Source organism: Xiphophorus maculatus, chromosome 1 (assembly GCF_002775205.1).
Source record: "Xiphophorus maculatus strain JP 163 A chromosome 1, X_maculatus-5.0-male, whole genome shotgun sequence".
Classification (NCBI taxonomy): domain Eukaryota; kingdom Metazoa; phylum Chordata; class Actinopteri; order Cyprinodontiformes; family Poeciliidae; genus Xiphophorus; species Xiphophorus maculatus.
This window is the reverse complement of record NC_036443.1, coordinates 26,886,642-26,901,315: the sequence shown is the minus strand read 5'-3', so window position 1 is coordinate 26,901,315 and position 14,674 is coordinate 26,886,642. Positions and strand designations below refer to the sequence as shown.

The 14,674-nt window shown below is 35.0% G+C and overlaps 1 protein-coding gene across 1 annotated transcript; it reads left to right on the top strand.

The window, feature by feature from the left end:
* Positions 1-4,029: 4,029 nt before the first annotated feature.
* tmem269 (transmembrane protein 269) lies at positions 4,030-13,988 on the top strand. Its single transcript, XM_005798919.2, has 7 exons — positions 4,030-4,273; positions 4,830-4,871; positions 8,749-8,896; positions 9,780-9,877; positions 11,481-11,624; positions 11,709-11,909; positions 12,245-13,988. The coding sequence occupies exons 2-7, from the start codon at positions 4,847-4,849 to the stop codon at positions 12,352-12,354; spliced, it is 726 nt and encodes a 241-aa protein (XP_005798976.1). The 5' UTR covers positions 4,030-4,273; positions 4,830-4,846; the 3' UTR covers positions 12,355-13,988.
* The last annotated feature ends 686 nt before the right edge of the window (positions 13,989-14,674 follow it).

Below are 14,674 nucleotides of genomic sequence, written 5' to 3'. Positions count from 1 at the left end.
TATCAGCACATTGACCTCACTGTACATTGTAATTGGCTATGTGAAATCCGAGCTGGAGACATGGAGCTTTTCACTGTCTGTCTGTCACAGAATGATTTTTAGACAGAGCTGCATAAAGGCTTAAGTTCCAGGAGCACCTGAAGCTGCTTTTTCAAAACAAGATCATGAGAAAAATCAAGACAATTTCCAATATTTCAACATATATTTGTTTTGGTTTCTGATGTCCTGCTTTTATTGTTTTGTTTTATCCGGGAGAAAAATCTCTTTATCAACCTCAATTTGGTCATAAGAGCAGGAGTTGCTCACAAGCGTGTCAAGTGTCAGCAAATTTACATGTAATTAGTTTATGAACCAATATAAGCCAAAATTAAAACACAACCTTCTTGTTTCTACTAAATTGACTGACATGACTAAAGAAGTTTTTGCTGATATCGCAATTTTTGTTTTGTTTTGTACTGATGTGTGTCTGTTTTATTTATTTCATTTAGTTATTGATTTATTTAGGTAGCCTGATTTGTCTTGTGCACTCTTTTCATTTCATTTCCATTTTCACCTGTTTCTGAGCTTCAACATCATCATTATCTCCCTCTCCATTTGTATTTAGACCTTTTGCTCTGATGTTCAGAGGAAAACCCAATGTAATCCACCCTAATTCTAACTCTGCCGCCTTCTGTGGGTGAGATTTTGACTGCTAATAACTAATCAACATAATTACTCAAATCAATTAAAAAAATCTAAATTTTAATATGTTTGGCTGATCCATTTAGAGTCTGAAGCATTTGACAAGTGGCGTTCTTAACACAAAAACGCATCAAATTCTTCTTAAGGCCTAACCCTGACAGTGACGGCCATCAGGGGTAGCAATGGATCTATAAAGGAGACAAAAAACATAGTTTATTGATCAGCGCTAAGAACACAATTTTTTTCTAAGTGAAGTCATTCATGGTGCTGATGAAACTTGTACTTGTTTCTGTTGTGTTAGAAGTGACCAGACTAGGGAATAGCTGCAATCCACTGGCAACTAAAGATTCTAAAGTCCCAGTCAAATTCCACCTATGTCTAAGAATTATACCACATTACGTATTTCTTGCAAAATTAAACTATGGATTTACTTACAGATTCTTTTCTCCAAAAGAGGATTCTCGAGAAGACACAAACATAGCATATCCTTTTCGTACTTCTGGCTGCTATACTGTTCAACAAATGCCATCTGGCTCTCTTTCTGCAACTGGAGAGAAAGTACCTAGCTCCAGCAGCCAGAGAGAGAGAGTAAACGCCCTGGAGAGATTACCAGTCTGTTGCAACAAAGACAAGCAGGTTCCTGGACTTTATTCAGGGGCTTGCTTAATACTCCTAAATATCTACTATAATACAGTAAATATATTTTGGAGTAACAATTTGGATTATTTGGATTTCTAACTGGAAAAATGAGAGATTACAGAGCAGCCCTGAGTTCAGTATGAAAGGGTTGATCCTAACCCAAACCCTTCTTCTATTTCAGAAGTCCAGATAATATTACAGTATAATGATTTTGTAAGATTTTGATTAATTCACATCTGAGCTAATCCTGAAAAACACACCTTATTTGAGTGACATCATGGGAAAAACTTGTGGGTAGAGCTGAAAATGTGCGGCAGCCTGTGAACCTGAATAGTTACATCAGTTCTCCAAAGAGGAATCCACCAGAATTCCAGCAAACTGTTGTAGGAACCTTGAGTGACACTCAAAATATTTTACCCAAGTCCTACAGTTTAATCAGCAAGTTGAAAAAGCTAATTAAAAGTAATTAAAATGTCTATGGAGGTTACTATGCTTAACTTGGATCATGTATGAAAGACAACCATTAATCAGACTAGTACAAGCTATTTTAAAACTTACAGAAGTTATGTGTTTTCTGAACAGCACCGGCTCAATAAAAAGAAAAAAAAATGGTTCAGTCAAATCATTGAAAGACAAAATTATTTTTATGTAACAGAATGAATAATGGAAACTTCAGAACAAAACTGACTCTGGCTTTCACTCATTCAGCCTCAATGTGTTTACAACATTTAAGGCTGAAAGTCTCTAAATTTCACATAAAACTATTGAAGCAGCATTGGGCTAGTAATTGACTCTTACTGGATTCCGCAGCATGCCAATAGTAAATATTATCAAACTGAGAAATCTGACTCTTCACCAAAGCTGCTTTCTATTCATGGTCTGAGAAATATCACAAGTTGTCATTTTTATTCCTTTTCTCTTGAGATTATTTAGCTGGAGCGAAGTTAGGCGTCAGAAAGGAGTTTGCTGCAATGTTTCATTAGACAATGTTATGTTTCATTACAGGATTTGCAACTGTTTATTTTAAATACCAAGTTTCTTCTAAGTACTACATTTAGTAGCTATTTATGCAGTTGCTTATTTTATATTAAATATTTTTCCTCTAATTATCATCTTTTTGTAAAAAATCAACATTCAGTTTAACATAAAAGGTTTTTTGTAAAAGAAATTTGTCAAAAAGCCAAATTTTATTGATCATGACTTTTTTGTAAAAGCTGTAAACTGAGTAAAACATTCAAGAAGTGAACTGTATATTTTTGGTTTATCAATTGCTGAAAAAACTCATATTAATGTAATGTACGACTAAAATCCAGATTTGATTGTTTTCTTTCATAAAAATAAAATTGTAAAAAGTTTTTAAAATGGAATCAAGTTAATGTAAAGTCTTATAAAAGCAGATTAATCTTAAGACTACTTTGTTCTCCCACCAAATTGTTGTCCATCTTTGAATAAATGCGTCAGCAGCTAATGCTTACAGGTGAAACAAAATCCCTGTTTTTGTTGCATTATCATCCTCTTGGATGTTTGGTGCTGTTATTTGATTTTGGAAATTTACTTTTTGTAAATTGTGTCCATTTACACATTTTACAAACATGAAATACGATAAAACCTGATTATAAATGCAGCTGATCCAGAATGCTGCTGCTCGCGTTCTCACTAAAACCAGGAAGGTAGAGCACATAACACCAGTTTTAAAGTCCCTACACTGGCTCCCTGTAGCTCAAAGAATAGACTTTAAAATACTGTTGTTAGTTTATAAATCACTGAACGGCTTAGCACCACAATACATTAAAGATCTGCTGTTGTTGTATCAACCTTCCAGACCTCTCAGGTCTTCCGGTTCTGGTCTGCTCTGCATCCCCAGAACCAGAACCAAACGAGGAGAAGCAGCTTTCAGCATCTATGCACCACAAATTTGGAACAAACTTCCAGAAAACTGTAAAACAGCTGAAACACTGACTTCTTTTAAATCTCAACTAAAAACCCACCTGTTTAGAATTGTATTTGAAATGTAATCAATTACAAATTTATGGATGGAACTTGACTTAATGCTTTGTTTTGATTATTGATTCTATATTGCATTGTGTTTCTGTGTTTGTAATGATGTAAAGCACTTTGAAATGTCTTGCTGCTGAAATGTGCTATACAAATAAAATTTGATTGATTGATTGATTGATTGATAAAAGTATGATCAGATAGAGTAGAAGAATGTAACACTGGCACTCGTGGGAACGACATATTCAACTTCGTTGCATTCTTTATTGGAAACGTTCATTGTTTCTAGAAAATACTATCCTGGATGACAAACAGTAATATTTGTAATTCTGAGCAGAAATTCAACTATAAGATCAATTCTCCTTTCTTATGCTTTCAAACATTAAATATATTCACAAACAGAGATTATACAGTCAGTATTTGTTCTTCTGAGTTAATACAATAATAGCTAACAAAAGTGCTAATAAATAGTTTATATCACCAACTTTCACTCCGTAGGGTGGTCAATAATCTGATTTAATGTCAGACATCAGAAGAAACAAATGTTTCTTTTTACACAGCCTGGGTATATCTTTGTCTGACTGAATATCCATTTTTTGTAACTCACAGTAACCTCACAGGCTTTGGGGTAAAAACAAGTGGGGGGAGGGGGTCTACGTCATTTCCGCTCGGAATATTCCAGCGGATTTGTCACTGCTGCTACTTTAAAAGGACGCGCTTAAATAGCGGTCACCAAGCATATAGACAGGTGGTCTGCTCAGTGCATTCATTTGTGTATTTAACGATATTGACACAGAAAACAGAATAATATTACACGTAAGCTATTTTGCATTTCAAAAAGAAGAGAAGAAGAAATAAATTAAGTAGCCTACAATAAATTTTGGCATGTGCGCGCGCACTTTTCACTCCTCCGTCATTTGATTAAAGTAAACTAAGAAAACTGTGGAGCTCCTTTCAGGTAAGATTAAATAAAACTTGTTTCTGAATAAACTAGAACTGTTTTCTCACGTCTGATATGAGGGAATACCTTTAGAGCGCAGTTTCATAGGATTTGTTGTGGCGCATTTGTGCGTCTTAATGATTTTTGGATGGATTTTTTTTCCGCTGCTGAGGGAGGTCTGATGCTGAGGAGAGCGCGGTGCGCGTTACAACCGCCAGCAAAATGGAAGTTTTTATTTTATTGTCTGGATTTTAAAAAACGGTGTTTTGTTATTTTTTTGTTTTTTTTTGTGTGTGTTTTTTCTTCTTCAGAAAATAGAGTATTGTGCACCTAGGATGATGTGATGTTTTTTCAAGTACAAGCATAGTTACAACGCTAGGCTTGATTGTCAATAGAACCATTTTTTCTAAAACTACTTATTACATGACATATCTCCAAAATATAGCTATTTATCTATTTGAAACACGTTTTTATTGATTTTAAGACACTTTTGTTGTCTAAATATTGTTTAAATTTGATAAGCACAAATGTTTATGTCTGCACAACAATAACTGGAGCTTTGCTTTTCTTTCAGCTGCTGAGTTGTGAACCATGATCCTCCTGACCCCTTCCTCTGGTAAGTCCTCTATTCTCATCTCAGCTCCTAATCAGAACCACTGCACAGTAAAATAATTCTTGCTTGTGGTATTGATATATATATAGGTTCAAACTTTTTTTTACAGGAGAGGATACAATTAAATAAATAAATTATGATAATAAACAAGTAAAAATGAAAAAGTCAGCTGTACAAAAAATACTTTAGTTTTCACTTCTAATATTGTTAGATATCACAAGATTCTTTAGCAGTGACTCTTTATGGCTACCCTCTTTGCACAGGTTGCCAGTAACTTTATCCTGGATATAAATAAAGTCAGCAGCCTTCTTCATCATCATGTGATCTGCCACTGTAATAGCATCTTTGAAAATCTCTATTTTCTATTGGTCTTAATTCATATTCTAATCATCTAAGAAATTGAATTTGGAGGTTTCCTTACTTAATAATCAGAATTTATAGAAAAAATAATCAAATTTCTTGCAATCAATTTACATATAATGATTTACAATATATGATTTTCAGTTCTTCCGTTGAATTATTGAAATAAAGAAACAAATTTATTGAGATACACCTGCAAAATGCATTTGATAAATATGGTCCTAAATGCATTTAGTGCCCATTTCATGGATGATTATTACAATTGTGTACTTTGTTTGTTGCATTCATTAATATACAGAGAACAGTTGGATGACAGATGCATACAAACTGTAAAGTCTAATGTTTTTAGAGCTAAACCTGTCAGCTGTTTGATAATATGTTTCATTAATTAATTAATTAATCTTAGATGTGGCAATAGTGCAGTTTAATAAAGAAAAGGTCGTCTGTTTAGTTAGCTCAGTAAGTTCATTTCTGTTTGTTCTGGTTGTGCACTCTGAGTTGAGAGTTTTCCTTGTTTTTCCATGCACTCTCTTTAGCTGTTACCTGGTAACATGGCAGGGTATTACATAACAAGGGCCTACCCATCATGCTTTGCACTAATTAGGCAGGAATCCAGAAATAGAGACCTGGTTTAAATTGGCACTGTTTGGTTCTGGATTTGTCTTTTGCTTTTAAGATCCAGCCAAGTGATCACAATAACCCCCACAGATTTGTATACACCTGTGCTGACATTCACTGTGTTTAAAGTTAAAATATATTAACTACTGTTCTGCAACTACAATTGTTCTGCTTTCCTATAAAAACAGTTATTTAACATGCCAAGTGGTAACTTTAGGATAAAGTCCAACATGAGATAGTGAAAAAACGCATGCTGTCAAGTGAAAGTTGTTGTTGGCTGTGTGCTTTGTCTCATACACTGTTTTCTTTCAGATGCATTCGCCTGGCTTTGGAATCAAAGGAAGTTCAGGGAGAAAATCTCGTGAAGGGTTGCTACTGCAACAATAAAAAAATATTAAAAAATTGCAGGTCAATATCTGTGCATACTCTCTTGGATCAGCATCATGACTTGAGAGAATACGGTTTGCTTAGAAGCAAGGAGATTGAGAAAACAAAATATTCTTTTACTTGATATATGTAAAAAAAAGTACACCAAAAAAAAAAAAGAATGGCATATGCATAATACTTGTGACAGTCATTTTTTGGCTGGAATCAGGCAGTCTCAGCAAATTTGTATCTTATTGACAATAATCATAAATGGTGAATAGTAAATATGCATACTGCAAATTAATAGCAGTATGTATCATTGCTCATTATCTAAAGATAAAGCTCTGTGGAAAAAAGTTTTCAATTCCTCCTGCTTTCATACCTTTTGTATGCTATCACATGCTAGCAGTCCTGTTATCAGGAAAAATGTTAATTATTTTTTTAAATTAAAATTTTATCTTTATAGTTGTTGTGCTTGTAGCTTATGGTATGTATATTTATTTTTCTATATATGTACTTATAATTATGGTTCATAAGGTAAAGATTTATTTGACAATTTATCAAGTAAGAGAGAGGATATATGGAGAAATGTTTAAATACAGTAACTTGGAGACATAAAAGTAATGACGTAAAATTAATGGATTATTCATTTAATTTCTAACTCAGTCGAAGTTAACTGACTTTTTGCTGTTAAAGAGTGTAACGAAGAAGGAAAAGTCACACTAAAACAACACATCTTCGTATCCATGAAACTTTATGCTCACAAATAACACCTGCAAGCTGTTCAGTCCAGTTAAGCATCACCCAGTGCAGTGGCATAAACAATGTTGTTTTGTTTATTCCCTCAGCCTTGGGTTTTCTGTTTACAATATGCACTTCTACATTTGATGCCATCATTGACATATCATAGCACCCTTCTAATTTTAGAGACTCATGGCTCCAAAGACCTATTTTGTGTGAAAATGACATATAAAAATTTGCTATTTGCTTTGAGAACAAATAAAGTATGGACTGTGACCTAGGTATGTAACATTTTTGGGGTGTTTTTTGGAATTCCTGACTAATATGTGATTCAATTTGCTTTTGATTAAAGAAAAAAGGTAACAAACTATTAATGTTCAGTTCAACAATCCCTAGAGCAGGGGTCTCAAACTCCAGTCCTCGAGGGCTGCAGACCTACAGATTTTAGATGTGCCACAGGTACAAAACACTGGAATGAAATGGCTTAATTACCTCCTCCTTGTGTAGATCAGTTCTCCGAGCCTTGCTAATGACCTAATTGTTCTATTCAGGTGCGGTGCAGCAGAGGCACATCTAAACGTTGCAGGACTGCGGCCCTCGAGGACTGGAGTTTGAGACCCCTGCCCTAGAGTAACATATGAAAATCAGTTCAAGTTTTAACTTTAATCAAAAATGCTAAGAATTTCTCAAATAGATGAGAATTTTTTGGGCTTTAAAGTTGCTGTCTGAGAAAGTTCACAAAGCTACACAAATCAATTGTTAGAAACAGTTTAGATAGAAATTCAACCTGATAATAAACATTTTTTCCAGTAAGTGGCCCAAAATCTAGGAGTCCAGCTTCATACTACAGCAAAAAGTGGCACAAATGAATATTAGGTTCGCCGCATTCTGTCTTTACCCTTAGTGTAGCTTAAATCTAAACACAAAACACAACTGGATGTTAGATTTTCAGCACAAAAATAGAATAACTCAGGAGGAGTTGAATCCTTTTTACACAAAGGAAAAACAACCAGATTCTGTGTTTACCTACCCTACTGTCACTCCCTCCATTAAAGCCCAAGTCCAAGTGCTATTAATTGATCTAAACAGTCAGCTGTTTGAGCGCTGTTGCCACATCCTTTTTCTCGGTCAGTGTTAACAGGCTAATCGATCTCATGTTGTGTATGTGTCAGTTTAGTAGTTAGCTCTCTGTGAAGGTAGCCAGATGTGTGTGCACAGTAACCCTCCACACGTTGTTAGCTTGTCCACCACACCAGCATTCGATCCCCAATGTATTCATTTGTAAATGCTGACCAGTAACAAGTACTTTCTACAAATTAGCACATGTTCTTGCATGCCAACATGATGCTTTAAAAAAGTTTAAAAAAAAATCTTTTAACACATGCTGAGATTTTCTGAGTATTTAAACAAAGATTGGTGTTGGATGTGCAAATTTAACTGCGTGATTTTATTGTAACACATGTTTTTGATCTGAAAACGGATGAATGTATCGTAAGGTTGATGTCCGTCCAATAAACAAACAGCTTGGTAAGTCACTTCTTTTACATCAGACGGGGTCATCAGTTTGGGAGTAATGTTTTCTTTCCCTATTAACTGGTGAGTAATATTCTTATCCTGTAATGGAAGATATATTGAAGTATTTACAGCACCTAGCCCTCTCTAAGGTTTGATTCAGACTCAGATAAAATCAGTAAGCTATTCCCATTGAGAAGGTCGGCTGGTGTTCTCATCCGATCAAGGTGGGGTATTGTTGATTCAACAAGAACTGCTAACTGCTGCTGTTGTTTGCTTTCAGATTTCTTCCAGTATGCCAACAAGCTCCTCCTGAGCGATCATGCTACAAGGCTCCAAATCAAGGAGTTTGCACGGAAAAATGCTGCTAATGTTCTATCTATGGCAAACATGGTCATGGGCATGGCCTCCATCCTCAGCAGCCTGAACGGGTGAGCAAACACACCTTTAATGGAGTTTATGATCTGAGAGAGAAGACAGGCACAGGAAGAGCAAAATCTATAGAAAACGAATGTGTCCACTCAGAACAATCAAAGTGTGCTCAGAAGGACAAAAGCAAAACACAGTGAAAAACTGAACATAGAATTTAAATAGAGCATTTTGAAAAATGAATCATACCATTTGAACCTTTTGTCTCACTAGCTCTGTTTCCATTGCAAATGTGCGAAAATCTTTGTCAATATTGCGCTGATGTCATAAATTACAATTTCGCAATCCAGTGTTTCCATTAAATATGAATTTAAATGAAAATCATATCTGAATAAATTTGTTCATGCAATAAATCATTAAGAAACAAGCATGATCCTCCAAATACTTCTTGTTGTCGTCTTCTTCATGGTTTGTGCCAATGGCAATATCTGGTTGTTGATCAAGTGATGCATGTGATACAAAAAAAGTGTTTCCATTGCAGTTTTGGAAAATAAACCAATATTGATATGGCCAAAAAAAAAAATCATTGCATGCAATCTGGAAATGAAAGTTACTGCCATAGCATGATGCTATTACCAATTTGTTTTTACATTGGTGATAGCATCATGTTGGTGATTTTCAGTGTTAGTTTTCCACCTGACATGACCTTTTGCATGTAAACTAAAAAGTAAATTCCCTGCACCTTTTCCCACACTTGCTCTGTAGCAAAATTAGAAAAAACGTAAGACCTTTGAGCACTTTGCAAGTAAATTGTCTTCACTACATTCATCAGCAACATTTTACCTACATAAACAGAATTAGGTTTTGAGACTTGGCATACATTTTACCTTTAGAAAATACTTTCTGTCAGCAAATAGAAGAACTTTACTCACTTGTTTTTTTCAGGCACCATCATGCGGCATGTTGGCTGGTTCTGATTGGGTACCTGCTAGATTTGGCAGATGGAGCGGTTGCCAGGCGACTCAATGCCTGCTCGGCACTGGGTAAGTGGAAGCTTGTGGTCAATGAACTTTTACCAAAGATTAACTTCCGTAGGGCTGTTGGCAGTGTCTGCTGCAGTCTTTTGTCTGCACTTTTCTAATTTGGCCTCACAAAGGGATTCAGTGAAAGGAAACTCTGCTTGTGAAAACCTCTGGTTAGTCTTACAGAGCTTCCAAGATTAGAATCATGTATATTTTATATAATGTCATTTGAACTCTTTTTAAAACCTCTCTACTCTTTTGGATAAATAAGCTTTAAGTGTTTGAAATAGATGTAAATCCACATTTATTAATTCAAAAATTTTTATATTTTGAATAAACTTTGTAGATGCTAAGTTGCAATATAAATAACACCTGCACCTGAACTGTGTCAATATTATCCTCAAAGCCTAAAATAGCTCCCTGGTGCATCATTGTTAGTCGCTTTGTGTGTCAAAACAAGCCGTTTTCTGCATGACTTTGCAGGTTGCACATTGTTGTTTTTGTCAAGTGAACAATCACTTTCCGATTAAGCAGCCTAAGTCTTTGGCATCCAGTTCCAATTGTCTGTTTTATCCTGTTGCTTTGGCTTCTCTGCATTTCTGAAATTGCTAAAATTGCTGACCCCTGGCTGCGGGATTCCAACCTGTTCATTCGAGGGCTGCAGGCTGAATCACCTCATCATCATCATCTGCTGAAAACATGCCATGAGCTCCTGAGGGATAAAGAGACAAGCGAGCGGAGAATGTTGTTTATACAACAGCTGTTTGTTGGGCTGACACTGATGTTTCCAGTTTGAGATTTTTGCATGCAACACATTACTATCACATGGCAGGAATGCTGTCCATCTCCACCCTGAGGAGCTGAAAAAGTAGCTGAAGTGCCTTGCAAAAATATTTATACCCCTTGAAACACCGTTTCTCACATTACAACCACAAACTTCAGTGTATTTTATAGAAATTTTATGTGAGAAATTACATGACAAAATGAAGAATTTTAGTTTTATAGGGAATAAAATATACTTGTCTGAAAGTGTATTTCATTTTGACTGACATGACATAAGCAAATAATGTTGTGAAACAGCAAATAATTGTATGGAATCAATTGATGCATGTCCAAAAGGTAGGGGGGGGCCTACTGTCAAAATTTGAATCCAAAAGATTTATCAGAAAATTTATTGATATTTAAATAAATTGTATCACTTTTATTACATATAAAATGGAAATGTCTAAAATCTGTTATATATTACCATTTTATAACATTTTGAAAAATCTAAATGGTAAATCTAAACCTATTAAATCTAAATTTAAATATTCAATCTAAATCTAAATGTTAAATATAAAAATAAATCTTAATCATATATCTATATATATCTATATATATATATATATATATATATCTATATATATCTATATATATATATATATATAGATAGATAGATAGATAGATAGATAGATAGATAGATAGATAGATAGATAGATAGATAGATAGATAGATAGATAGATAGATAGATAGATAGATAGATAGATAGATAGATAACTCAAATCTAAATCAACAAAGCAATTGAGAATAACTGTAAATGAAGTCCAGGTGTCAGCAGTTCTGGTGTTTTGTCTTTCATGTCTAGGTGCAAAGCTGGATGATTTTGCTGACTTCACCACCTTTGGGATCGCCACATCTCTGCTGCTGAGGACTTCCGATTTGCTGGACAACGTCCTGTGCATATGCTATGTGCTATCTGTGTTTGTCCGTCTCTGTTTCTTCTCAAGCGGTGAGTTACGATAATCAGATGTTTACACTAAAGTCTGATCAAGTTCATAATTCTTAATCAAAACACAATTTGGTTTTGTATCAGGTATTCCATTTGTGTATCGCGGACTCCCCTGCATCTACTCATCAGCCATTGTAGCCAGTGCCTCCTTGCTGTCAGGAGGAAACCTGAGCGTGCTGCGGGTCATCACAGTGGCCATGATCCTATTTATGATCAGTCAGAACTTCTATCCCCATGACAAAATCCTGGAGTCGCAGACTTGGAAGAAAGTAGTGTACGCTGGAGGTAAAGTCATTTAAAAATCATAATAGCTTCAGAAGAGTCAAAAATATTTAAAAAAATGCTTGCAGACTTGTGGAAATTTGACCATATTAGTCCATGGCATATTTTGGACTTGACAATGTGGCTCACTACCCAACAAAACTTTAACTGGCTAATTATGGTGAAGCTGCCTGTCTGTCTGTCTATCTACCTAGCTATCTATCTAAATTACTAATGTTAAATTATTAAAAGGCTATTTTGTTATTTAATCTATTTCAGGCAGACAGACAGAAAGTTAAATGAATAGATAGAATTTCTGACATTCAGTTTCTCATTTTCCTTTATCTTCTCTGTTTCAGGAGTTGCCATGGTGTTCTGTTCTCCCTTCCTCCCTGCGTGTGTGTACTACCTGCTCTGGTCCAGCTCCTATATTTTGTTCCCCACATCACTTTGGAGCTGCAAACTGTAAAGTAAAACACGGGTTTAGAGACTGCTGTTGCTGTTGCTCCATGTTGTCATCGGAGTATCCAAGATGGAAAAAACACTCGTTAATTCATGGGAAACAGTCTCTCTATTTCCCCTTTTATTTTATTTTGATGTGACGCCTGACTGAGAGGACTTAGAAAACAGGAGCGAGGATGGGTTGTTTGTATTCTGTCTTCTTTGTTGTATTAACACCAATCAACCAATATGTGGCAGGCTCTGAAAACAGAATATTCATCAGGTTTATCTCCATGTTTTATCTTCTTTCATCAGTATTATTTATCATCAGTGTTGAGAACATGTAGCAGCAGAGGAACATCACATTCTTCTATGGATGATAGAAAAAGAAAACTTTCTATAGGACAAAAATAACATATTTTCTTTCCTTTATGTTAACTAGTTTTATGTGTTTTTACATCACAGATAGTTCAAAAGGTTTCTCTGCAGGAGAGAACCTGCGACAGCAGATCTCTGCTGCATTTATTTATACATATGTGACTGGGAATTTTTTGCAAGTCTGACTTCTTGTTCTATTATAAAGGGATCATAAATGTACAGTAGTTCAAAAGAACTGATTTAACATAATGGTTCTGTTATTCATAATATTTTATTTGCTGTTTGAACATGTCCATTTGTTGTCATAACTCCCACATTTACACATTGCAACCATTTCTTTACCTACAAACTTTCTACTTTTTCTTATGTCTATGAAATGGTGTGTTAGCTTCATGCTATTTCTTCCGTATCTGCCTCTGTTTTAGGAGGCATCATAACAAAACTGCATCATTCATATGTCTTTCTCTGACAAATCACTGATTTCACATTGATGGCTTTTGGTCAATTTTCATTTGTAAATTAATTCCACTTGGTGTGGATTTACCTCTTTGAATTACATTAGTAGGTACTTTAAATACTGTTTTTTATGCCATCTAGTGGACATGGCACAATATGTCACCTTTGCAGAAACAGGTGAGAACTATTGCCAGTCTGGTTTAAGAGGTGGACAGATTTATTTTTTCTTGTTTGTAGAGCATTTCTTTGTAGCAGGGATCCTGTTTTTGTCACTACTTGTTTAGTTTCAAAGTGTGTTTTTTGCCTTTGCACTGTGAGAAGGAAATTGAGAGAATATAGTGTTATGTACGGCTTTCTCCTAAAGCCTAAAATTTAAGCAAAGCGTAACTGGGTGAAATGTGTCTGTTCTGAGCTCTGAAAGATCTATTTTCTTTTAGCTTCCTAATTCAAATTACTTAGCTCATATTTAAGCCATAAATTGTAATTCATTCAGTTTCAGTAACTTACAAAGGAATGGCTCTAATGTGGAGAATCCTGGCTTTTTGATTATTGATTTAAAATATTAATTTCAACTTACTGATAACCAGCGCTTTGAAGACAGTCTCCAAGAATAACATACAGACTTCCTGCAGTGCATTCGGTAGTGCATATGGTTTGGGTGTGGATGTTTTAGGTTTTCAGAAAGTAAAGGCACTCTAATGTAGAACATAGCGGAAGGAAAATCAGTATATTTTGAGAAAGATAGAAAAATACTGAGATCTTTTTGTAAAATAGGATATGTACATTTGAGGCTGTATATTCTGAAAATAAAAAATGAGAATGAAATGACTTTGTGCCATCATGTGTAGTCATTATCATTTCAATGAATAACAACTTGAGCTTGACTATTAAGTTAGACATTTTTAATTGCCTGTAGATGAATTCAAAAAGTGCCTGCTGGGAGATGTCTTACTGTGTTAATCCTATTAAGTAAATTTAATTCAATGTGTTTTTTCACTTTTTGATAGAGCAGCGCTGGTTTTCTTGTACCTTTACAGGGTTTGTTGATTGTCCATATTTGTTAATTTAAAACCAGTTTCGATAGATAATGACACATCAAATTAACATTTGTTAATAAAATATATCAAAAACAAACCTATGTATGAAAAAAGTCAAATTTTCAACATTATTTTTCCAAAACACCCTAAAATTAACTCCTGAGAAAGCTGCAAAATTACATTTTTTGAAGTCAAATATTATATTTAAGGTTTTGCATTTTCACAGTAAGAAGCCTTTAAAATGACTGCCTTTAGGTAAACAGTGAGCTGAGCTAAGAATGAAAGAAAAAGGAAATTTTGAGTTTGTGTGATTTGCTTTCTCAGCCATCCTTATGCCCTTCCGCGTCGCTCCTGTCGATACTGAACTGCATCAAAATCCCGTCTGCAACCTGCCATTTGATACCCACCTCCGCTGACTTCTCCATCAATACTGAATCCATTCTGCATCCTGAAAATGCCAGAACCACTCCAGACACT

Coding starts and splice junctions, on each gene's coding strand:
- tmem269 (XM_005798919.2), top strand. CDS start 4,847: ATGATCCTCCTGACCCCTTCCTCTG. Junction 4,872..8,748: donor CCTCCTGACCCCTTCCTCTG/GTAAGTCCTCTA, acceptor GTTTGCTTTCAG/ATTTCTTCCAGTATGCCAAC. Junction 8,897..9,779: donor ATCCTCAGCAGCCTGAACGG/GTGAGCAAACAC, acceptor TGTTTTTTTCAG/GCACCATCATGCGGCATGTT.